This window comes from Mustela putorius, unplaced genomic scaffold, assembly GCF_011764305.1.
Source record: "Mustela putorius furo isolate JIRA1106 unplaced genomic scaffold, ASM1176430v1.1 tig00003834_pilon_pilon_pilon, whole genome shotgun sequence".
Taxonomy (NCBI): domain Eukaryota; kingdom Metazoa; phylum Chordata; class Mammalia; order Carnivora; family Mustelidae; genus Mustela; species Mustela putorius.
Window position 1 is genome coordinate 45,636,163 of NW_025421987.1, and position 27,082 is coordinate 45,663,244.

Genomic DNA, 27,082 nt, shown 5'->3' on the forward strand with positions numbered 1-27,082 from the left:
CTCTGAATGGAAATGAGCTAAATGTTCTAATCAAAAGACACAGGTATCACATTGGATAGAAAAGCAAGACCCATCCATATTCTGTCTACAGGAGACTCATTTGAGACCTGAAGACACCTCTACATTAAAAGTGAGTGGGGTGGAGAATCATTTACCATGTTAATGGACTCAAAAGAAAGCTGGAGTAGCAATTCTCATAATAGACAAATTAGATTTCAAATCAAAGACTGTAGCAGGAAATGAAGAGGAACACTGTATCATACTTAAAGCATCTATCCAATGAGAATATCTAACAATTGTAAATATTTATGCCCCCAGCATGGGAGCAGCCAATTATATAAACCAATTAATAACCAAAGTGAAGAAACACACTGATAATAATACATTAACAGAAGAGAACTTCAACACCCCCCTCATAGCAATGGATAGTTTATTTAAGAAGATCAACAAAGAAACAAGAACTTTGAATGACACACTGGACCAGATGAACTTCACAGATTAATACACAATATTCCATTCTAAAACAACAGAATCCTCATTCTTCTCGAGTGCACATGGAACTTTCTCCAGAATAGATCACTTACTAGGTCACAAATCAGATCTCAACTGATACCAAAAGATTGGGATAATTCCCTGTATATTTTCAGACCACAATGCTTTGAAAGTTGAACTCAATCATAAGAGGAAACATGGGAGGAACTTAAACATTTGAAGATTAAAGAGTATCCTTCTAAAGAATGAATGGGTCAATCAGGAAATTAAAGAACAATTTTAAAAATTCATGTAAAAAATGAAAATGAAAATACATCTGTTTAAAACCTGTAGGATACAAGAAAGGTGGTCCTAAGAGGGAAGTGCATTGCAATACAAGCCTCTCTCAAAGAATTAGAAAAATCTGAAATATACAAGCTAACTTTACACCTTAAGGAGATGGAGAAAGAACAACAAAGTCTAAACCCAGCAGGAGAAAGAGAAACAGTAAAGACTATAGCAGAAATCAATGAAATAGAAAGCAGAAGAACAGTAGAACAGATCGATGGAAATAGGAGCTCATTCTGTGTAAGAGTTAATATGATTGGTAAGCCCCTGGCTAGACTTCTCAAAAAGAAAACAGAAAGGACCCAAATTAATCAAATGAAAGGGGAGAAATCATGAAAAACACCAAGGAGATAGAGTTTTAAGATCATATTATGAGCAACTATATGCTGTCAAGTTACGCAATCTGGAAGAAATGGATACATTGTTGGAAATTTATAAACAACCAAAACCCAAACCAAAACAGGAATAGATAGAAAATATGAAAAGACCAATAACCTGGAATTCTACTAAACAATTTAAAAAAGAAATAATACCTATTCTACTGAAGCTGTTTCAAATAATAGAAATGGAAGGAAAGCTTCCAAACTCATTCCAAACTCATTCAGGCCAGCATTACCTTAATCCCCAAACCAAAGACCCATCAAAAAGGAGAATGACAGACCAGTATCTCTGATGAACATGAATGCAATAATTCTCACCAAGATACTAGCCAGTAGGATGCAGCAATAAATTAAAAGGATTACTTACCATGACCAAGTGGGATTTATTCCTGAGCTGCAACTTTGGTTCAACATCCACAAATCAATATGATACAATACATAAATAAAAGAAAGGACAAAAAACATATGATCCTCTCATTAGATGCGGAAAAAGCATTTGACAACATACAATATTCTTTCTTGATTAAAACTTTTCAAAAGTGAAGAGGCATACATACCTCAATATCATAAAAGCCACCTATGAAAGGCCCACAGCAAATATCACTCTCAATTGGGAAAGACTGAGAGCTTTTCCCTTGTCAGGAACACAACTGGAATGGCCACTCTACCACTACTGTCCAACATAGTACTAGAAGTCCTATCCTCAACAGTCAGAAAACAAAAAGAAATAAAAGGCATCTAAATTGGCAAAGAAGTCAAACTCTCACTCTTCGCAAATGACATGATACTATATGTGGAAAACCCAAAAGAGTCTACCTCAAAATTGCTAGAATTCATACAGCAATTCAGTAATGTTGCAGGATAAGAAATCAATGCACAGAAATCAGGTGCATTTCTATATACTAACAATGTGATTGAAGATATTAAGGAAATGATCACATTTACAATTGCACCAAAAACCATAAGATACTCAGGAGTAAACCTAACCAAAGAGGTAAATGATCTGTACTCTAAAAACTTCATAATGCTTCTGAAAGACATTGAGGAAAACACAAAGAAAAGGAAAAACTTTCCATGCTCATGGGTTGGAAGAATAAATATTGCTAAAATATCTATGCTACCCAGAGCAATCTACATATTCAGTGCAATCCCTATCAAAATATCATTGACATTTTTCACAGAGCTGGATCAAACAATCCTATAATTTGCATGGAACCAGAAAAGACCCTGAGTAGCCAAAGGAATGTTGAAAAAGAAAACCAAAACTGATGGCATAGCAATGCCTGACTTCAAGCTATAGTACAAAGCTGTGATCATCAAGACAGCATAGTACTGGCACAAAAACAGACACATAGATTAATGGAAGAGAATAGAGAGTCCAGAAATGGACTCTATGGTCAACTAATCTTTGACAAAGCAGGAGGGAGTAGCCATTGGAAAAAAGACAGTCTTTTTAATAAATGCAGTTGATAAAATTGGACAGCCACATGCAGAAGAATGAAACTGGACCGTTATCTTATACTATATACAAAGATAAACTCAAGATGGATGAAAGACCTCAATGTGAGACAGGAATCCATCAAAATCCTAGAGGATTTGGGCAGCAACCTCTTCAACCTTGGGTGCAGCAACTTCCTGCAAGACATGTCCCTGAAGGCAAGGGAAATAAGCAAAAATGAACTATTGGGACTTCATCAAGACAAAAAGCTTTTGCACACCAGAGGAAACAATTGAAAACTAAAAGGCAACTTATAGAATGGAAAAAGATACTTTCAAAGGACATGTCAGTTAAAGGGCTTGCATGCAAGATATACAAAGAACTTCTCAAACTCAACACCCCCCAAGAAAACACAAATATTCCAGGTAAGAAATGTGCAGAAGACATGAACAGATATTTCTCCAAAGAAAACATACAAAATGGGCAACAGACACATGAAAAAATGCTTAACATCACTTTTCATTAGGGAAATACAAATAAAACCACAATGAGATACCACCATATGCCAGTTAGATTGGCTAAAATTAACGAGACGGAGAACAACAGATGTTGGCAAGGATGTGGGAAAAGGGGAATGCTATTACACTGTTGGTGGGAATGTAAGGTAACAGAGCCACTCTGCAATATAGTGTGGAGTTTCCTCAAGAAGTTAAAAATAAGGCTACCCTATCATCCAGCAATTGCACTACTGGCGATCACTGCAAAGATACAGATGTAGTGATCTGAAGGGGCACCTGCACCCCAACGTTCATAGCAGCAATGTCCTCAATAGCCAAACTGTGGAATATGCTGAGCTGTCCTTCAACAGAGGAATGGATAAAGAAGATGTGGTTTATATATACCATGAAATTATTACTCAGCTATCAGAAAGGATGAATATTACCACTTATATTGACATGGATGGAACTGGAGGGTATTATGCTAAGTGGAATAAGTTAATCAGAGAAAGACAATTATCATATGATTTTACTCATCTGTGAAATAGAAGAAGTAGTGCAAAGATCAGAGGCATAAGGAGGGAAAAGTTAATGGGAAAAAATCAGAAAGGGAGACAAACCATGAGAGACTCTTGACTCTGGGAATCAAACTGAGGGTTGCAGAAGGGGTAGTAGGTGGGAGAGTGGGGCAGCTGGGTGAAGAGAGTTAAGGAAGGCACATGGTGTGATGAGCATTGGGTGTTATATACAACTGATGAATTATTGAACACTACATCTGAAGGTAATATACTAAATGTTGGCTAATTGAATTTAAGTTAAATAATGCTGCAATAAATATGAGTACATATATCTTTTTGAATTAATGTTTTTGTTTTCTTTAGGTGAATACCTAGTAATAGAATTACTTAATCATATCATAATTCTGTTTTTAATTTTTTGGGAAATATCCATATTGTTTCCCACAGTGGCTGCAGAAGCTTATAGTCCCATGTACAGTACATGAGGGTTGCTTTTTTTTTTACATCCTTGTCAAAACTTCTCATTTCCTGTGTTTTTTTAATTCCCTTGTGATGACTTCTAGGACCTGTAAGTTAGAAGTGTATTGCAAGTATTTGAGGATTTTGTTTCTTTTACTTTTGTTGATTTCTAATTTGATTCCACTGTGTTTAGAGGACACATTCTATATGACTTAATTATTTTAAATTTGTTGAGGTTTATTTTTTAGCCCACACTCTGGTGTATCTTGTCTTGTGATGACAAGAATGTTTTGCTCTTGTTTGCCAGATTTTTCTATAAATGTCAATTCGTTTTGTTGACTGGTGGTTGTGTTGGGTTCCCTATCCTAGCTGATTTACTAGGAACAGGTGTTGAAATCTACTAGAATCATGGATTCTCTTTCTCTCTTCTCAGTTTTTGCTTCACTTAATTTTCAGGCTCTTGTTTGGGCATGCACATTTAGGATTGCCATGTCTTCTTGGTGAATTGATCTTTTAATCTTTACAAAATGTTGTGGTCATTTTCTCACCTTCCAAGTTTTGTTTGTTTGTTTGTTTTTGTTTTTGTTTTATCTGGTATTAGTATAATCATTCCTACTTTCTTTTGATTAATGTTTGTATTATATATCTTTGAACTTCCTGTTACTTTCAGGCCACCCATGTCAATATATTGGAATTAATTTCTCATACACAGCATATAGTAGGTAGTTTTTTTTTAACTCATTCTGCTAACCTGTATTTTAATTGTTGTTCACATTTTATGTAATTAGTGATATATTAGTGCTTAAGTTCTCAATTTATTTTTTGTTGTCTGCTTATTTTTTCATTCAAATGTGGGTTTGGTTTTTTGTTTGTTTATTTTCTTTTTGTTTTGTTTTTTGCCTTCCTGTGGTTTAATTGATCTTTTTAAATTTTAGAATACCATTTTGATTTATGTATGGTTTTTAATGTATCTTTTTGTATCATTTCACTTCTTGAGTGGTTGCTGTAGACATTTTATTATGTGTAAACAATTCATCACAAACTACTGTTATTGAATTTTCTCAGTTTGAATGAAGTACAAAGATCTTTCCTTTCTTAATTTTCCCTTACTTCTCCATTTTAAATAAATTTTCTGTCTCTGTATTTAGAACTGGATCAGACTATGTTATAATTTCTACTTCAGCTATGAAACATAATTTAGGATACTCAAAGGAAGGAGGAAAATATATTGAATTTAACCATATTTTTACTCTCCCTATAGTTTTTATTCACACTTTATATTAAAAAGTTTCAGATCTTTTTTTCTGTTTAGTGAACTCCTTTTTGTTTTTCTTTTTTTTTTTAAGATTTTATTTATTTATTTGACAGAGAGAGATCACAAGTAGGCAGAGAGGCAGACAGAGAGAGGAGGAAGCAGGCTCCCCACTGAGCAGAGAGCCCGATGCGGGACGTGATCCCAGGACCCTGAGATCATGACGTGAGCCGAAGGCAGCGGCTTAACCCACTGAGCCACCCAGATGCCCTAGTGAACTCCTTTTAACCATTCTTTTAGAGTTTGTCTTTTAGTGACAAATTCTTTTTTTTTTTTTTTTCACCTAATAATGTCATGACTTCTTCTTTATTCCTGAGGGATATTTTGGAGGGATGTATAGAATTCTAGGGTTGATCATTCTTTCCTTTAAGCACTTGAATAGCATTTTTACTTCCTTTTGGCCTTTGGTTTTCTGGTGAGAAATCTGCTGTCATTAGAATATTTTCTCCTATAGTTAAGGTGTTATTTCTATTTTGCTGCTTTCAAGATTTTTTTTTCTTTTTTACATAGTTGACTGAGATCTGTCCTAATTTTATTTCTTTAGGTTTATTATGTTTAGTTTTTTTAGCTCTTTGAATCTTTTGTTTGTTTATGTGCTTTTACCAAGTTTATTATGTTTTAAACATGATTTTTTAAACTAGTTTTTCAGTCCCATTTTCTTTTCCTTTCCTTCCAGGGCCATGATAACATGATTGCTAGATCTTTTCTTTTTTGTATCACAGGTTTCTAAGTCTCTGGATTTGTTTTTTTTTTTTGAAATATCTATTTTCTGTTTGTTGTTCAGATTGGATCATTTATATTGTTTTATCTGTGAGTTCATGGAGTTTATTTTCTGTCCCGTCCATTTGGCTATTGAGCTTATGCATAGATTTTTAAATTTTCTTTGTTGTGTTTTCCAGTAGTAAAATTTGCATTTGACTCCTGTTTCTTTGCTGAGTCTTTGATATTTTTCATTTCTTGTCATTCATAATTGCTTGTTGCATTTTTTAAATTTATTTTTTACTTATTTTCAGCATAACAGTAGTCATTATTTTTTCACCACACCCAGTGCTCCATGCAATCCGTGCCCTCTATAATACCCACCACCTGGTACCCCAACCTCCCACCCCCCCACCACTTCAGACGCCTCAGATTGCATTTTTATGATAACTCCTTTAAATATTTATCTGTGAATTCTTATTTTTATTTTTTTAAAAGATTTTATTTATTCATTTGAGAGAGAAAGAGAAAGAGCACAAGCAGAGGGAGAGGCAGAGGGAGAGGCAGGCTTCCCACTGAGCTGGGAGCCCGATGTGGGCTTGATCCCTGACCAGAGATCATAACCTGAGCTGAAGGCAGATGCTTAACCATCTAAGCCACCCAGGCACCCCTTATCTGTGAATTCTAACATCTTTATCATCTTGGTGTTGGTATCTCTTGCGCTTTTTTTTTCATTTGAATTGAGATTTTCTTATTTCTTGGTGTGATGAGTGAGTTTTTATTTAAAATTGGATATTTTGTATATTATGTTGTAACATTGTAAGTCTTATTTAGACCTTCTATTTGTGGCAGGTTGTTTTGACATTGTTCTGACAGTGGAAGGACAGATGTCATCTTGTTACTAAAAGGTCGAGTAGTTCAGCTTTCCCCATTGGCATTTACTCTGTGAATTTAAATACCTCTAAATAGAGGTAGAAAATGTTATTTCTTTTGCTAGAGGAGAATGAGAATATGCTTCTCAGACTTGGATTTGCCGGAAATCATGATGTTATTCCCTATGGAAGTGCAAAGATTTGGCTTATTTAAAAATTTGACTTATGTTTGGTAGTTTTACAAATAATTGTAAGTTTTTTACTGTTTGGTTAGTTCATTAAGACTGTGAATGAAACTCAAATAAATTTTCAGTTATTGTTTTAATTTTGTCTCGTATTTAAATTCCGTTTAGGTGCAGATTGTCTAAAATTAGCATTCTTTTTCTTAGAGAATTTTTAATTCTTTATTTTTTTCTTTTATATGATTTGAGTTTTTCCACTAAAACTCCTAAGTATCAGTCTTTGAATTAAGATGCTGAGGGAATCTTAGGGTAGCTAGCTATTTCTTTCCATGGCTCTTGTGTGTTCTTATTATCACCTTTATTAGCTCAGTTTGGGGGAACTACATAGCTACAAAGCTTTATCCCTATTACTAACTTAGTAATTTAAGTTCTTATCCTAAAACTTGAATTGTAAGTTAGCAGCAGTCTTTCAACCACTAAACAGTATCTCATAAAAGATTTATTTTTTTCATAGGCTATCTGTAATAAAATCAGCGAATAAGTGCTAACTAAATTTTAATTTTTTAATGACCAATATTTTGGTTCTTCATAAAATGTAGTGTTGGATTCTGGGATAGGGCTACTAAGCTTCCAAGTGATGTCCATGATGGTATATGGACTTTGTATAGCAAGTACTGAGGTTACTTGTTAAAATGTCAGTCATATGTTCCATCCCAAGTCCATGAGTAACAATTTGTGTACCTGGAATGCAGAAGTATTTATTCATACCAAAGATTAAGAATTATTGCCATAATTTAGTAGTTCTTAATTGTGGTTGTGCACCAAAAAACCGCCCAGAAGGAGTTTAAAACATTATTGCTAGATTTACTACAGAACTGCTGAATTTTCCTCTCTGGCATTTATATTTTTAATACGCAGAATACACCTGATTCTGAGTGTAATCTTGTTGTAAAGTATAATTAGAAACATTATAGAAAGAACTGGAGCCAGAGTCATCATGCCTGCTAGTAGAGGTTTTACGTGGAATCTGGAGAAAAAAATAAGACTAAAATTGAGCTGTGTTAAAACTTAGGGGAAAAAAGTTTCAAACTTGAAGTCTCTCACTCAATTTCATACAGCAAATTTTCTATAATTTTAAACCATTTACGGGGTTTGTATATGTTTTAAAAATTTTATTTATCCACTTGAGGGAGACAGAGACAGAGCACCAGCGGGGGTGGGGGGGTGAGGCAGAGAGAGCAGACTCCCCACTGAGCAGGGAGCCTGATGTTGGACTGGATCCTAGGACCCTGAGATCAGGATCCAAGTTGAAGGCAGATACTTTACTGACTGAGTTTCCCAGGTACCCAAAACCATTTACTTTTTTTTTTTAACCATTTACTTTTTAAAAACATATTTTGGACTTGTGTTGACAGTGTTTCTCAAATTAGGAACCATAGCCATGGTCTTGGAGTTATAAATTTTCCATAGTAAATTTTTTTTAAAAGATTTTCTTTATTTATTTGGCAGACAGAGATCACAGGTAGGCAGAGAGAGAGAGAGAGAGGAGGAAGCAGGCTCCCCGCTGAGCAGAGAGCCCCCAATGTGGGGCTTGATCCCAGGACCCTGGGACCATGACCTGAGCTGAAGGCAGAGGCTTTAACCCACTGAGCCACCCAGGCGCCCCTCCATAGTAAATTTTGACTGTAATATTTTTATTTTTATAATCACACTAATGGAAAGATTCTGAATGGTTTGAACAAACCACTTCATTCAAAAACACTGTCACACAGGTCGAATATGTGAATTTAAATTTACATTGATGATTATGTTGGCACCAAATAGTGTCATTTTAATTTTTATGGATTAATAAAATAATAGAAGTCGACTATGCACATGTATTATGTGTTCATGCCATAAGATTGTAAAATTATGTGATGGTGTACTATGGAATAGAATTCAGAACTGTTCAAGTAGAGACAAGTGGTAAAAGGAAAGGGTAGAATAAATACAGATATACCAAATTCAATAGAATCTGTGAAGTTAGAAATATATCATGAGGTTAATTACTTCTTTAAAAGAATCCATCTGTCATATACACTAGTCATTAATTTGAATTCTAGTGGTAGTTTTATTTGTATTTTTTGTTTTATGTATACATAACAGCCATTTTTATAAACGAGATGAATAATTTGTAAAAGTCAGTCAAAAGTGAGGATAAGCAAAAAAATTTTAAAGGTCTGTACATTTTTCAAGTTTGAAAACATTGATTTTATTTCATATGCTTATGTAACATATGTAACACATATTTTAAATTATAGAATTGCGTGATCTTTAATGTAATGGCCCATTTTAAATAAAGTTTTCTACATTAACATTCCTTGATTGCCCTTACTGGAATTAATCCCTTCTTTCTTTCAATTCTTTATGGCAATTCACACACTTTACTTTTATTTTTCTTACTTGTCTACTTGTCTTATTTCTACTATTGCATGGCATTTTTTATGAGTAAAAAAGAGCAATTTGTTGTAATCAAGGACAGTGCTTTTTATAATGAATTATTTGGTGAAGTTTGGATTAATGGATAAATGGAAAGAACACTAACAATGTCTTAAATGATTTACTATAGAGAATGATAGTGAATATAGACATAGGAAAAATATTATTTTTCCAGGGTTCCTATATAACAAAAAATTCATCAGTTTGCAGGTGATGGTAGTAGAAATGCATTACAAATAAAAGTATAGCTATTAAATACAATAAATTAAATTCAGTAAAGTATTGATTACTTATTAGGGTTATAAAATATGTAGCATAAGTATAATCATGACCTCTCCCTCTCCCATGTCAAGCATCTTAAATAAATCTCTTTACTCTTTTTTTAAGAATTTTTTATTTTTTATAAACTATATGATATATTTTTATCCCCCGGGGTACAGGTATGTGAATTGCCAGGTTTACACACTTCACAGCACTCACCATAGCACATACCCTCCCCAATGTCCATAACCCCACCCCTCTTCTCCCAACCCCCCTCCACCCAGCAACCCTCAGTTTGTTTTGGGAGATTAAGAGTCACTTATGGTTTGTCTCCCTGTCAATCCAATCTTGTTTCATTTATTCTTCTCCTACCCCCTTAGCCCCCCATGCTGCATCTCCACTTCCTCATATCAGGGAGATCATATGATAGTTGTCTTTCTCTGCTTGACTTATTTCACTAAGCATGATGCCCTCTAGTTCGATCCACGTCATCGCAAATGGCAGGATTTCATTTCTTTTGATGGCTGCATAGTATTCCATTGTGTATATATACCACATCTTCTTGATCCATTCATCTGTTGATGGACATCTAGGTTCTTTCCATAGTTTGGCTATTGTGGACATTGCTGCTATAAACATTCAGGTGCACATGCCCCTTCAGATCACTACGTTTGTATCTTTAGGGTAAATACCCAGTAGGGCAATTGCTGGTTCATAGGGTAGTTCTATTTTCAACATTTTGAGGAGCCTCCATTCTGTTTTTCAGGGTGGTTGCACCACCTTGCATTCCCACCAACAGTGTAGGAGGGTTCCCCTTTCTCCGCATCCTCGCCAGCATCTGTCATTTCCTGACTTGTTAATTTTAGCCATTCTGACTGGTGTGAGGTGATATCTCATTGTGGTTTTGATTTGTATTTCCCTAATGCCTAGGGATATGGAGCACTTTTTCATGTGTCTGTTGGCCATCTGGATGTCTTCTTTGCAGAAATGTCTGTTCATGTCCTCTGCCCATTTGTTGATTGGATTATTTGTTCTTTAGGTGTTGACTTTGCTAAGTTCTTTATAGATTTTGGATACTAGCCCTTTATCTGACATGTCGTTTGCAAATATCTTCTCCCATTCTGTCAGCTGTCTTTTGGTTTTCTTAACTGTTCACTTTGCTGTGCAAAAGCTTTTGATCTTGATGAAATCCCAATAGTTCATTTTTGCCCTTGCTTCCCTTGCCTTTGGCGATGTTCCTAGGAAGATGTTGCTGCAGCTGAGGTCGAAGAGGTTGCTGCCTATGTTCTCCTCAAGGATTTTAATGGGTTCCTTTCTTACATTGAGGTCCTTCATTCATTTTGAGTCTATTTTCGTGTGTGGCGTAAGAAAATGGTCCAATTTCATTTTTCTGCATGTGGCTGTCCAATTTTCCCAACCCCATTTATTGAAGAGGCTGTCTTTCTTCCATTGGGCATTCTTTCCTGCTTGGTCGAAGATGAGTTGACCATAGAGTTGAGGGTCTATTTCTGGGCTCTCTATTCTGTTCCATTGATCTATGTGTCTGTTTTTGTGCCAGTACCATGCTGTCTTGATGATGACAGCTTTGTAATAGAGCTTGAAGTCTGGAATTGTGATGCCACCAACGTTGGCTTTCTTTTTCAATATTTCTTTGGCTCTTCGAGGTCTTTTCTGGTTCCATGTAAATTTTAGAATTATTTCTTCCATTTCTTTGAAAAAGATGGATGGTACTTTGATAGGAATTGCATTAAATGTGTAGATTGCTTTAGGTAGCATAGACATTTTCACAATATTTATTCTTTCAATCCACGAGCATGGAACATTTTCCGATTTCTTTGTGTCTTCCTCAATTTCTTTCATGAGTACTTTATATTTCTGAGTATAGATTCTTTGCCTCTTTGATTAGGTTTATTCCTGTATCTTATGGTTTTGGGTGCAATTGTATGGGATTGACTCCTTAATTTCTCTTTCTTCTGTCTTGTTTTGGTATAGAGTAATACAACTGATTTCTGTGCATTGATTTTATATCCTGACACTTTACTGAATTCCTGTACAAGTTCTAGCAGTTTTGGAGTGGAGTCTTTTGGGTTTTCCACATATAGTATCATATCATCTACGAAGAGTGATAGTTTGACTTCTTCTTTGCCGATTTGGATGCCTTTAATTTCCTTTTGTTGTCTGATTGCTGAGGCTAGGACCTCTAGTACTATGTTGAATAGCAGTGGTGATAATGGACATCCCTGCCGTGTTCCTGACCTTAGCGGAAAAGCTTTCAGTTTTTCTCCATTGAGAATGATATTTGCAGTGGGTTTTTCATAGATGGCTTTGATAATATTGAGGTATGTGCCCTCTATCCCTACACTTTGAAGAATTTTGATCAGGAAGGGATGCTGTACTTTGTCAAATGCTTTCTCAGCATCTATTGAGAGTATCATATGGTTCTTGTTCTTTCTTTTATTGATGTGTTGTATCACATTGAATGAATTGTGGATGTTGAACCAACCTTGCAGCCCTGGAATAAATCCCACTTGGTCGTGGTGAATAATCCTTTTAATGTACTGTTGAATCCTATTGGCTAGTATTTTGTTGAGTATTTTCGCATCTGTGTTCATCAAGATATTGGTCTATAGCTCTCTTTTTTTGATGGGATCCTTGTCTGGTTTTGGGATCAAGGTGATGCTGGCCTCATAAAATGAGTTTGGAAGTTTTCCTTCCATTTCTATTTTTTGGAACAGTTTCAGGAGAATAGGAATTAGTTCTTCTTTAAATGTTTGGTAGAATTTCCAGAAGCCATCTGGCCCTGGGCTTTTGTTTGAAGATTTTTGATGACTATTTCAATCTCCTTACTGGTTGTGGGTCTGTTTAGGCTTTCTATTTCTTCCTGGTTCAGTTGTGGTAGTTTATATGTCTCTAGGAAAGCAACCATTTCTTCCAGATTGTCCAATTTATTGGTGTAGAGTTGCTCATAGTATGTTCTTATAATTGTCTGTATTTCTTTGGTGTTAGTTGTGATCTCTCCTCTTTCATTCATGATTTTATTTATTTGGGTCCTTTCTCTTTTCTTTTTGATAAGTTTGGCCAGGGGTTTATCAATTTTATTAATTCTTTCAAAGAACCAGCTCCTAGTTTCGTTGATTTGTTCTATTGTTTTTTTGGTTTCTATTTCATTGATTTCTGCTCTGATCTTTATGATTTCTCTTCTCCTGCTGGGTTTAGGGTTTCTTTCTTACTCTTTTCCAGCTCCTTTAGGTGTAGGGTTAGGTTGTGTACCTGAGACCTTTCTTGTTTCTTGAGAAAGGCTTGTGCTGCTATATATTTTCCTCTCAGGACTGCCTTTGTTGTGTCCCACAGATTTTGAACCGTTGTATTTTCAGTATCATTTGTTTCCATGATTTTTTTCAATTCTTCTTTAATTTCCCGGTTGACCATTCATTCTTTAGAAGGATGCTGTTTAGTCTCCATGTATGGGTTCTTTCCAAATTTTCTCTTGTGATTGAGTTCTAGCTTCAGAGCATTGTGGTCTGAAAATATGCAGGGAATGATCCCAATCTTTTGATACAATTTGAGTCCTGATTTAGGACCAAGGATGTGATCTATGATGAAGAATGTTCCATGTGCACTAGAGAAGAATGTGTATTCTGTTTCTTTGGGATGAAATGCTCTGAATATATCTGTGATGTCCATCTGGTCCAGTGTGTCATTTAAGGCCTTTATTTCCTTATTGATTTTTTGCTTGGATGATCTGTCCATTTCAGTGAGGGGAGTGTTAAAGTCCCCTACTATTATTGTATTGTTGTCGATGTGTTTCTTTGATTTTGTTATTAATTGGTTTATATAGTTGCCTGCTCCCATGTTGGGGGAATAGATATTTAAAATTGTTAGATCTTCTTGTTGGACAGATCCTTTGAGTATGATATAGTGTCCTTCCTTGTCTCTTATTATAGTCTTTGGCTTAAAATCTAATTGATCTGATATAAGAATTGCCACTCCTGCTTTTTTCTGATGTCCATTAGCACGGTAAATTGTTTTCCACCCCCTCACTTTAAATTTGGAGGTGTCTTTGGGTTTAAAATGAGTTTCCCATAGGCAACATATAGATGGGTTTTGTTTTTTTTATCCATTCTGATACCCTGTGTCTTTTGATTGGGGCATTTAGCCCATTAACATTCAGGGTAACTATTGAGAGATATGAATTTAGTGCCATTGTATTGCCTGTGAGGTGACTGTTACTGTATATTGTCTCTGTTCCTTTCTGATCCACTACTTTTAGGGTCTCTCATTGCTTAGAGGACCCCTTTCAATATTTCCTGTAGAGCTGGTTTGGTGTTTGCAAATTCTTTCAGTTTTTGTTTGTCCTGGAAGCTTTTAATCTCTCCTTCTATTTTCAATGATAGCCTAGCTGGTTGTAGTATTCTTGGCTGCATGTTTTTCTCATTTTTTGCTCTGAATATATCATGCCAGCTCTTTCTGGCCTGCCAGGTCTCTGTGGATAAGTCAGCTGCCAATCTAATATTTTTACCATTGTATGTTACAGACTTCTTTTCTCGGGCTGCGTTCAGGATTTTCTCTTTGTCACTAAGACTTGTAAATTTTACTATTAGGTGACGGGGTGTGGACCTATTCTTATTGAATTTGAGAGGGGTTCTCTGCACCTCCTGGATTTTGATGCTTATTCCCTTTGCCATATTGGGGAAATTCTCTCCAATAATTCTCTCCAGTATACCTTCTGCTCTCCTCTCTCTTTCTTCTTCTTCTGGAATCCCAATTATTTTAATATTGTTTCGTCTTATGGTGTCACTTATCTCTCGAATTCTCCCCTCGTTGTCCAGTAGCTGTATGTTCCTCTTTTGCTCAGCTTCTTTATTCTCTGTCACTTGGTCTTCTATATCACTAATTCTTTCTTCTGCCTCATTTATCCTAGCAGTGAGAGCCTCCATTTTTTATTGCACCTTATTAATAGCTTTTTTTATTTCAACTTGGTTAGATTTTAGTTCTTTTATTTCTCCAGAAAGGGCTTTTATATCTCCCGAGAGGGTTTCTCTAATATCTTCCATGCCTTTTTCGAGCCCGGCTAGAGTGGAGGAGTGAGGTAGTGGTTAAACAACTAATGAAGACCCCAGACTTTATTTGAACCCAATACCAATAAAAAAGAGTAAAGAGGGTTGAGGAGTCAAGATGGAGGAGAAGTAGCCCGCTGAGACTACTTCCGCTAGCAGGAGATCATCTAGATAGCTTATCTAAAGACTGCAAACACCTACAAATCCAACGGCAGATCGAAGAGAAGATGAACAGCAATTCTAGAAATGATAGAACTCTAGATCTAACATATTACCAATGTCTGTATTGATTAGGCCCCTAGCCTTCGGTACTGCCTCTTGTTCTTTTTCTTGTGAATTTTTCCACTTTTCATTTTGTCAAGATAAGAGTATATGAAGGAGCAAGTAAAATACTAAAAGGGTGGCAACGATCCCAGGAACATATGCTTTAACCTAATCAGAAGAGATCCCAAATCATTAAGGGGAGAAAGAGGATAAAAAGAGGTTCAGAAAGAAAAAAAAAAAAAGAAAAGAAAAGAAACAATTAAAAAAAGAAAACGAATAAAGAAAAAGTATAAAAAAGAAATAAATATATATATATTAGATAAACAAGTTACAAAACGTTAAAAAAGAAAAGGATAGAAGTAAAAAAATTTAACAGAAGAAGAGAAAAAAAATTGAAAAAAAAATTAAATTAACTGCAAGACTAAAGAATCATGGGGAGAAAGCCATGAGTTCCAGGCTTTGCTTTCTCCTCCTCTGGAATTCCGCTGCTCTCCTTGGTATTGAAACTGCACTCCTTGGTTGGTGAACTTGGTCCTGGCTGGATTTCTTGTTGATCTTCTGGGGGAGGGGCCTGTTGTAGTGATTCTCAAGTGTCTTTGCCCCAGGCGGAATTGCACTGCTCTTAGCAGGGGCCGGGTTGAGTAATCCGCTTGGGTTTGCTTTTGGGAGCTTTTGTTCCCTGAGCGCTTTCCGTAGAGTTCCAGAGGATGGGAGTGAAAATGGCGGCCTCCTGGTCTCCAGCCCAGAGGAGCCGAGAGCCCGGGGCCCCACTCCTCAGTGCGCCCTCAGAGAACTGTGCCCAATTACTCCCGTCTCCCTGACTTATGGCCACGCTCCGAGCTCACCGAGCCTGCGACCGGTTCAAGGTAACCCCAAGCTGGGTGCTCACTCCTCCACTCTGCCTCTGTAGCTGGCTTCCCCGTTCTAATATCTGTAAGCTCTGTGACACTCAGATACCCCCAGTCTTTCTGTGGCCCTGTGGGACCTGAGGCCACACTGACCCCGCGTGGGCTTCACCCTGGTTTAGCCTCTGGAGCGATGTCCCTCAGCCGAACAGACTTTTAAAAGTCCTGATTTTGTGCTCCGTTGCTCCGCCACTTTCCGGGATTCGGCCCCTCCCCCCGGGGTCTCTCTTCCGGTTGCTTTGGATTCACTTCTCCGCAGTCCTACCTTTCAGAATGTGGTTGATTTTCTGTTTCTAGAATTGCTGTTCTTCTTCTCTTCGATCTGCCGTTGGATTTGTAGGTGTTTGCAGTCTTTAGATAAGCTATCTAGATGATCTCCTGCTAGCGGAAGTAGTCTCAGCGGGCTACTTCTCCTCCATCTTGACTCCTCAACCCTCTTTACTCTTTTTTATTGGTATTGGGTTCAAATAAAGTCTGGGGTCTTCATTAGTTGTTTAACCACTACCTATCAATTGAACATTGAGTATAAGATGAAACCCTTTTGTTATCAAGGGTCTAGTTTCTTGTCATTAAGAATGAGGGAGAATTTTACAGTATTGGTTCAAGGAATACTAATCATAATTGGATCTTTTTCATGTATTCCACTGCTCTTATACTGTAAAGATTGTCTTTATTGGAATTCTGTCTCTTACATCAGGTCTCGTTATGGAAACCTGGAAGATTTTATACTTTTCTTCTTTTTTTTCCCTAAATTATTTATTTTTAAAATTTCTTTTTGTGTACCAGAATTCATTGTTTATGCACCACACCTAGTGCTCCATGCAATACATGCCTTCCATAATACCCACCACCAGGCTCACTCAGCCTCCCACCCCCGCCTCTTCTAAGCCCTCAGATTGTTTTTCAGAGTCCATAGTCTCTCATGGTACATCTCCCCCTCCAATTTCCCCCAACCCCCTTCTCCTTTCCATCTCCCCATTTCCTCTGTGTTATTTCTTATTCTCCACAAGTAAGTGAAACCATATGATAATTGACTCTCTCTGCTTGACTTATTTCACTCAGCATAATCTCTTCCAGTCCCATCCATCCATGTTGCTACAAAAGTTGGGTATTCATCCTTTCTGATGGAGGCATAATACTCCATAGTGTATATGGACCACATCTTCCTTATCCATTTGTCCGTTGAAGGGCATCTTGGTTCTTTCCACAGTTTGGTGACCGTGGCCATTGCTGCTATAAACATTGGGGTACAAATGGCCCTTCTTTTCACGACATCTGTATCTTTGGGGTAAATACCCAGTAGTGCAATTGCAGGGTCGTAGGGAAGTTCTATTTTTAATTTCTTAAGGAATCTCCACCCTGTTTTCCAAAGTGGCTGCACCAACTTGCATTCCCACCAACAGTGTAAGAGGGTTCCCCTTTCTCCACATCCTCTCCAACACACGTTGTTTACTGTCTTGTTAATTTTGGCCATTCTAACTGGTATAAGGTGGTATCTCAATGTGGTTTTGATTTGAATCTCCCTGATGGTTAGTGATGATGAACATTTTTTCATGTGTCTGATAGCCATTTGTATGTCTTCATTGGAGAAGTGTCTATCCATGTCTTCTGCCCATTTTTTGACATGATTATCTGTTTTGTGTGTGTTGAGTTTGGGAAGTTCTTTATAGATCCTGGATATCAGCCTTTTCTTCTTAACCTTGAAAATGACTATGTCATATTGACGTTTGCTCTTTTTCTATACTAACTCCTAAATTTTTGTCTACTTTTATTGGATTAGTGTTTTTTTCTACTTCCCTTGTGATTCAGAAAAGGTGATCTTAAATTCTCTTTAAAATGAGTTTCCTTTTTCTACTTACACTGAATTGAAAATAGATGCTTTGTGGCCTTAAAAACATGACCATCAAGTTACTTCCTGTGGGAAATTATTAAATATCCCTTGACAACAGCAATTCTAGACTTTGGGTTTTAATCAGAATTGTTCAATACCATATAGGTTGCATATTAATTAGATCTTCAATTAACCATAATAGCAGGGTTTCTAGTTTTTTGTTTATAATGTGCAAGGGGCTTTCAGCAGAACCCTTTTGAATAGATGAAGTTTGGTTTCTGTTGAATAATTCAGTGAACCAGAGTGAGAATATAAATTCGACAGACTGGATGTTCACTTTTATATAAAAAGACGTATAAGGCAAAGGTGGAATTTTGTTGTGAATTTACCATTTGCATTCCTTTTTGGTCCATTTACTTTCCATATTGGTCTGTCTGACTGGCATCAGAATTCTGTCCTTCTCTTTTAACAATGTACCAGCTCTTTTTCTGAATAAATACTAGGAAATATTGTGATTCAGGGGGCACCTGTGTGGCTCAGTGGTTTAGGCCTCTGCCTTTGCCTCAGGTCATGATCTCAGGGTCCTGGGATCGAGCCCCGCATGGGCTCTCTGCTCAGCGGGGAGCCTGCTTTGCCCTCTCTCTCTGCCCGCCTCTCTGCCTGCTTGTGATCTCCCTCTCTCTCTCTGTCGAATAAATAAATAAAATTTAAAAATTGTGATTCGGTAACAGGTTTTGGCAAGGGATAACTGTGAACTTATCTCCCCCTTTTTAATGAGCGATTAATGAGTGGGAGTAGGCAAAACTAGAGTTATATGCAGTGAATAGAAGGTTCTGGTAAATTCCCAGATTTTAATTATAGGATCAGGGTTTCTTTCGCTATAGAATAATTTCCTAGAATTGGTCAGAAGGCCCATTGTGCAGATACAGGTAGTACAAAAAATAAAGAAATAGTAGAGTTGATCTCTGATCTTATAAGCTTATTTTATACTATTAAGATGCCAAGCATCTGCATAAAAAGTAAATAATTTATGATCTTATGAAAGAAAGCTACAAATTCTCTGATTATCTCTGAAATATACGTTTTAGATGTACCTAATTTCTATTTGAAGTTAATACTACCAAAGAAAAACCACCAGTGTAGAAATTTGCTAATTTTGCATCCAAACAGGAATGGATTTAAATCCTGGTTTTTCTACATACTAGCTGCCAGTCCAAGGAAACTAAAATAAAAGTTCCTGGCCTCAGTTTCCTCTTCATAAAATAGAATTATATATTTGTCTTGGAGTGCTCTAATTCTGAAGAGAATTAGAAATAATATATGTTAATGCCCATGGTAGACACTTATTTAATAATGGTTATTGTTATCATTATTGTTTTTAATGTTATACTCTTGTTATTTATGCTCTACCCTCTACTAATAACTAAATGCTACTTGAGTGTATAGTAAATTTTATTATTCATGTAGCTATCACTACCTAATAAGTATAAGGAAAATAAAATGCTGACCAAAAATAAAATTTAGGTATTTTAATTATAATTTTCTTTCTTTCAGAATTACTTACTGTCATCTACCTTTCCAGAGTAAATGGCTCTATGTTGGAACAGAAAGAGGAAATACACATATTGTAAATATTGAATCTTTCATTCTTTCTGGATATGTTATCATGTGGAACAAGGCAATTGAGCTGTAAGTTTGAACTTGAATATCACTTTATTTGGTTTGAATATTTTATATGGTTTATAAAGCATGTCAAATTACAGAGTTATTTGAAACATTTATAACTAATTTATGAGTGAACATTTATAATTAACATTTATAATTAATTTGAGTGAAAAGTTCAGCTAAAATAATTTACAGCTATAAAGAATTTTAAAGACTTTTAAAAATATTGTAGTATTAACATTATAATTTTAGACTTTCTGAATATTTAAGGTATCTGAATAATTAGGAGTTATGTATGTAAATTTGATGATAAAGTACTTAGACTTATTCTAAAAGTTATACGTGGAAATCATCTCATTTTTTATAGTCATTCTTAGTATAGCCACTTCCAATGGGAATGACAAGTAGATTGTGATTATATTTAGTTTTATGTAAAAATAATCACGATCAGTTCATATTTTTTTTTATCACTAGTAGTTCATTCTTCACCTGCCTCACTAACTTATTGTTTAGGGTTCTAAAAACTAATTTATCAATATTTTTTATGTTGCAACATATACAGCTATTTGGATATGTGGTTAGTGGTAATTACCACTTTGACCTTGGTGCTGATACTTAAGTTTATGCACATATAAAAGTAATGGAATTCCAAGCCATCTTTTTGTATGTATACGATTAATTCTCCTGGTCACTGTGTTAATCTTAAAAACAAATTTTCTTAATAAATGTTTATACTCTGTGCATATTAGGTCCTTAATTTATAATATGTTTAACTTGAAACTGGCTCATTTCCATATATATGACATTTTTATACATGTATATATGAAATATATATACATAAATATATATTCTGAGTTACATAATTATTCTCCAGAATTCTGATTAAAGCAGCCTATTTAAGTGAGGCTCAAATCTGGTTTTTATAATAAATCTACTATTCCCTATTTTTAATGTTTCAGTGTGCCTGTATATATAAGAAATGTTGTTACTAATTATATTCTTATTACAATATTCCTTTTGTATTATGTCATAATGGGTCTTTTGTTAATGATAATTCTTCCTCCCTGATTAGATTAAGAACTGCCCCAGGGCAAGATCTTTGTTCATTAATCCTTTCTTTTTCTTTATACCTGGCTTATTTTGGTGCTTTCCACAGAGTGGCAACTAAATAACTGATGACATTATTGAAGACTTAGTATGGTAGTTACACACTAATATTGACTGAGAGCTTTCATTTATAATTACAATTAATATGCACTATTTTACTGATATGCTTTAGTGTTCTACATGTGTATTTTAAAAAACATTTATTCTATAGACTATTTAGAATTATGTCTCCCAAAAAATTATTTAATTTTTTAGCTATTTGGGAAAGGTTTCCCCACTATAATCTGAGTGGTATAAAAGTTGTAAATAGGGCTGAACTTAATGTTTGCTTTCAAAATTTTCTCAGGATATTGATAAAAATGTAAATAAACTTGAGAGATTGAATTATAGAACTTTTATACAAATTTAATATTAGTACAAATAATAATTTATGCATTATGTGTGTTCAGTTGAATGCTGCTAATTATGAAGTTTATAATCTAAATAGATTGTTATACTAGTAATAGATTATTATAGTATTTCACCACTTTTGCTATTTTGTTTCCATATTCATATATCTTGGCTTACGTAGACCAGTTTTCCCGAAGTGTATTCCATAGACTTATAGATCCATTGTGATCTACATAATTTAAAATTCCAACTGCCAGTCTTCTAGAACTGTCTTTTAATTGCTCTCTTCCTATTGAGATACATTAGAAAATGCATGCCACTTTCTATTCATATGTGCCAGGTGTATGGGACAATAATAAAATATTTATTTAAAAGAGTCATTTCATAGTCATAATTTTACACACATATTTCAACAATACATTTTCTAAGTATGACAAATGCAGAATTGTCTTTAAGAGATATGTGAAATTATTTCAATTTAAGTTCTTATTTTAAATACTTTTTATTCAATGTTATTTTTCAGTTTGTTTCTATTATGAGTGAAGTGTCCTGATTATAATTTTAGGCAGTTCTCATAATTATAGATAGTGTTCCCAAAATGTATATTTTGATTATTTGGAAATTGGAACACATTTTCCATAGAAACATTGATGTTTGTAGAACATCTCATAAAGTAGTAGCATAGAACTGAAGGAACATTAAATTTTTTTTTCTATGGGAAAGTTATTCCAGGTTATAGTGTAGAAGTAGATGTTTATGCAGGGCAGCCCCAGCTTTTTAAAAAATGCAACCTTGTTTTCCACATATGATTAATGTTTGAGCATGAAATTGATTAATAAATCATAAGTATAAGGCTTATGTTTTTCTAACAATCACTGAAATGTGTTTATTGTGCACTATGGTATGCTAGATACTGAAAACAACTATGAACTGGGAGGACATCTTTACTGTTCTCTTGGGGCTTTCAGTCTAATGAGATTAATTAAAAAGGCAATTACAATATATTGGAAATAAAATGTGGCAATGCTATAAGAAGGACTCCTAACATGTGGTCTCAAAGAAATATCTGTAAAGGAAATTATATCTATATTGAGATCCAAAGGATGAGAATTTTAGTAAGTTGAGTGAAGACTTGGGAGACAGAGTTAGGGGTATTTTAGGAAGAGAGGATAGAAGATTAAAAGGATGGAGTGTGAGAGTTTTTGTTCCATGCATAGGAATTTTAGGTAGTTTAGTTGTTTGGAATACCTGGGAGAGAATATGATAAAAGGTAAAGGTAAAGGATGAAGAGAGGTAATCAGGGTATAAATATGAAAGCCTTGTAGGCCAGTTTGAGAAGTTGACTTAAAAAGGCCAGGAGCTGGATTTTGAAGGGGTTTAAGCAGAGAATTGACTTGATCAAATTTGCACTTAGGGAGACTACTCTGAAGGCAGGTATAGAGAAATGATTAAAGAGAGAAAAGACAGAGGGGGGACAAGATGGCAGGGAAGTAGGAGGAAGCGTCTTTTCAGCCTATACCCCAAAGTGAGCTGATTACCTACCAAAGAACTCCATTCACCCATGAAATCAGCCTGAGATCAGAATTATACACGTCTGGATCTCTGCAGGGGCAGAAGATGCCAGTGGGCAGGTAAAGCAGAGTGGGAACGTGACTGATATCGGAAGATAAACAAAAGGGGGAGGGAGCCACCAGAGGCGACCAGTTGAAAAGTAATACCCCAATATGAGCGGGAATGCCCTGTGTCTGGGGACCAGCATTGACTTAGAGACTGGTTGAAAGCACTCCAAAAGAGCAAAGGATCACGGGGAGAAATTGTGGGAATCAGGGCGGCTAGGGACAGGGGCTTAAGTCCCCGGTCCCAGGACAGCCTCCCCTGGTGCTGAGGCAGAGAGAGTGTGGCGGAGAAACCAGGTCTTGGTCCCTAAGCCACCAGGGCGCCAGAGAATGTGTGGGTTCTGGATCCTGTGAGGGGATGGGAGCCATGCTGGTGGGCAGAACATGAGAGCCCTGCTACAAAGCCTGAGATACGTGCACACGTCCCTCATGCTCCCCTGAGAGAGTTACAAAGGCCCAGCTGGCGCTCTTTGACCCGCACCATTGTTTCAGAGCCTAAGCCCCGCGCCCCAAACTCTCCCCTGACAGAGGTGCGCAAAAGCCCAGCCTGGTGCTTTCGGACCTGCGCCCCGTTCTCAGTGCCTGAGACGCACGCACGACCCATAGCCGCCCCTGAAAGAGGTGTGTGCAAGCCAGGCACTCTTAGACCCAGCAAGACCAGACACTCCCAGCCCGGGCAAGAGGGAAAACCTCAGTGTGCAATTGCTGCTTGGAAACTCTCTGACGGTCGGAAGCTCCCAGACAGCCGCCACTGCCTTGGCTTTGGGTACAAGCAAAAGATCCTGCATCTCCAGGGTCTGCAACTTGGAACCTGCTCTGCCAGTGGCCAAGGGGGAACTTATTTAGGCTCTGCACCCAGACTTAGGCTTCTCTCTGAGAGGGAGATCAGGGTATGGTTTGTATTCCTCTAAAACTACAAAAACCATCAAAGCGATCAAGGTGAGAGAAAAAAAAGTGAACAAACATAAAAACTGCCAGAGAACAAAAGCCTGAAAATAAAACCAGTTTCCTCAGAGCCCACCCCCTTGAGGGGGGTGGGAGGACTTAACTCAGGAAACCTCATTGACTGACAACCCACGTGGCAGGCCCCTCCCCAAGAAAACAAACCAAGAAAGAAAAGAAAAAAAGAAAAAAGAAAAAAGGACTACAAGAGAACAACCACTACTTCATAGGAAAATTTTTATTTTTCACTCGTTCCCACTATTCTGGTTCATTTTTTTTTTTATACATAGGTAATTTTTTTAACCTATTTACCATCACAGCGAGCTGTACAGTACATCAAATTCCATAATAACCTTCTAACCTGAGCTTTTTGATACATACACCTATGTTTTTCCTTTGCATTTTTATTTTTTGAACTCCTCTTTTTAGATTTTAGTTTAGTCTAGTTTATTCCTTTTTATTTTTATCTTCTAATATTCATATAGAGTTAAACTTCAAAGTAATCCCCTTTCCCCAATCAATACTACCCCTATAGGTAAATCAATTTTTAATCCCCTTTATCTTAGGAAAGTTGAGTCCTTTAACAAAGATATCAAGATACATCCAGGAAGAATCAAAACAACCTTCCTTGCACACACTGAGAATTTATAACCACTCTCCCATCTTCTTCCACCAGTGTTTCTGTGTTTTTGTGTTTGTCCTGATAGCATATAAATCTTACACTTGGGGTTCTTTTTGACGAGGTTCTTCGTTTATTTGCATATATATATATATATTTCTCTTGTCATATACTTGTATCAGTCTTTTTGTTTGTCTACTTTTGTTTGTCTACTTCATAAAATCTTACCTTGGGGCCCATCTAGGCTGAACCTTCTCTTTCATCTTCCCTTTCTTTCCTGTCTCTCTCTCTCTCTTTTTTTCTTTCTTTTTCTTTTTCTTTTCTTTTGTTTCTCATTTGGGTGGGGAATCCTGATTGCTCAGAAGTGTTCCAGCGTGCACCTTGACTGCACCATGGTTGATACATCCAGCTACATCTGTTCAGTCATCTCCCACCAAAATGACTAGGAGGAGGAATGCCCAATAGAAGAAAAATACAGAGGATGGACCTTTTGCAACAGAGCTAACGGCTATCAACATAGACAATATATCGGAAAGAGAATTCAGGCTAACAATTATCCAGGCAATAGCTAGGTTGGAGAAAGCCATGGATGACCAAATGGAATTGATTAGGGCCAAACTGAAAGTGACCTGACAGGATGTTCACAATGTTAGGGCGGAGCTTAAAGCTACGGAGGAGGTTCACAGTGCTCTCAATGAGTTCCAATCTAATCTAAACTCTCTCAAAGCTAGGGTAACTGAAACAGAAGATAGAATTAGTGATCTGGAGGACAAACAGATAGAGAGAAAGGATCAGGAGGAAGCCTGGAACAAACAGCTTAGAAACCATGAAAACAGAATCAGGGAAATAAACGATGCCATGAAGTGTTCCAACGTCAGAATTATTGGAATCCCTGAAGAGGAGGAGAAAGAAGTCTAGAAGATAAAGTGGAACAATTCCTTCAAGAAAATTTTCCCAATCTTGCGAATGGAACCAGCGTCCATGTACTAGAGGCTGAACGGTCTCCATCCAAGATTATACATTCCAAAAAAACATCACAACACCTGATAGTCAAATTTAGGAATTATAATTGTAAGTATAATCTCTTGAAAGCCGCCAGGGCAAAGAGGCTCCTTACTTACAGAGGGAAGCCCATCAGAATAATGTCAGACCTGTCCACAGAGACCTGGCAAGCCAGAAAAGGCTGGCAAGATATATTCAGGGCACTAAATGAGAAGAACATGCAGCCAAGAATACTTTATCCAGCAAGACTGACATTCAAAATGGATGGAGAGATAAGAATTTCCAAGACCAGGAAGGCTTAAAACACTATACAACCACCAAGCCGACACTGCAGGAAATATTAAGGGGGGGTTCTATAACAGAGGAAAAATCCCAAGAATAGCATTGAACAGAAATATAGAAACAGTCTACAGAAAGAAAGACTTCAAAGGTAACTCGATGTCAATAAAAACATATCAATAATCACTCTCAATGTGAATGGCCTAAATGCGCCCATAAAACAGCACAGGGTTGCAGATTGGATAAAAACGACAGGACCCATCCATATGTTGTCTACAAGAGACCCATTTTGAACCTAAAGATACACCCAGACTGAAAGTGAAAGGATGGAGAAGCATCTTTCATGCCAATGGGCCTCAAAAGAAGGCTGGGGTAGTGATTCTCATATCAGATAAATTAGATTTTAAACTAAAGACTGTAGTCAGAGATACAGAAGGACACTACATAATCCTTAAAGGGACTATCCACCAAAATGATCTAACAATTGTAAATACCTATGCTCCCAATATGGGAGCAGCAAATTACTTAAAAAAAAAAAAAAACTGTTAATCAAGATAAAGAGTCATATTGATATGGATACACTAATCGTAGGAGATCTTAACACGCCTCTCTCAGAAATAGACAGATCATCGAAGCAGAAAATCAATAAAGAAACAAGAGCGTTGAATGACACATTGGACCAGATGGACCTCATAGATATATACAGAACATTCCACCCTAAAACAACAGAATACTCATTCTTCTCAAGTGCACATGGAACCTTCTCCAGAATAGACCACATACTGGGTCACAAATCAGGACTCAACCAATATCAAAAGACTGAGATTATTCCCTGCATATTCTCAGATCACAATGCTTTGAAACTGGAGCTCAATCACAAGGAAAAGTTCAGAAGGTACTCAAACACCTGGAAGCTAAAGGCCACCTTGCTTAAGAATGCTTGGATCAACCAGGAGATCAAAGAAGAACTGAAACAATTCATGGAAACCAATGAAAATGAAGACATTTTGGTCCAAAACCTATGGGATACAGCAAAGGTGGTCCTAAGGGGGAAATACTTAGCCATCCAAGCCTCCCTCAAAATAATTGAAAAATCCAGTCTAGACCAGTTGTCTCTACACCTTAAAGAACTGGAGAATCAACAACAAATCAAACCAATTCCACACATAAGAAGGGAAATCATCAAGATTAGAGTGGAGATCAATGAGGTAGAAACCAGGGATACAGTAGAACGTATCAATGAAACTAGAAGCTGGTTTTTTGAAAGAATCAATAAGATTGATAAACCATTGGCCACACTAATCCAAAAGAAAAGAGAGAAAGCCCAAATTCATAAAATTATGAATGAAAAGGGAGAGATCACAACGAACACCAAGGAAGTAGAAACAATCATCAGAAGTTATTATCAACAGTTATATGCCAATAAACTCAGCAACCTAGATGAAATGGATACATTCCTGGAAAACCATAAACTACCAAAATTGAACCAG

The 27,082-nt window shown here is 36.5% G+C and overlaps 1 protein-coding gene across 6 annotated transcripts in view; it reads left to right on the forward strand.

Moving 5' to 3' along the window:
- Nucleotides 1-27,082, forward strand: part of STXBP5L (syntaxin binding protein 5L) — a 458,714-nt gene that overhangs the window by 158,806 nt on the left and 272,826 nt on the right. For all 6 annotated transcript variants that reach the window (XM_045088436.1, XM_045088437.1, XM_045088440.1 and 3 more), the window contains exon 6: nt 19,527-19,661. In XM_045088436.1, coding sequence (XP_044944371.1) covers nt 19,527-19,661 — 135 coding nt within the window. The remainder of the gene's footprint in view (nt 1-19,526; nt 19,662-27,082) is intronic.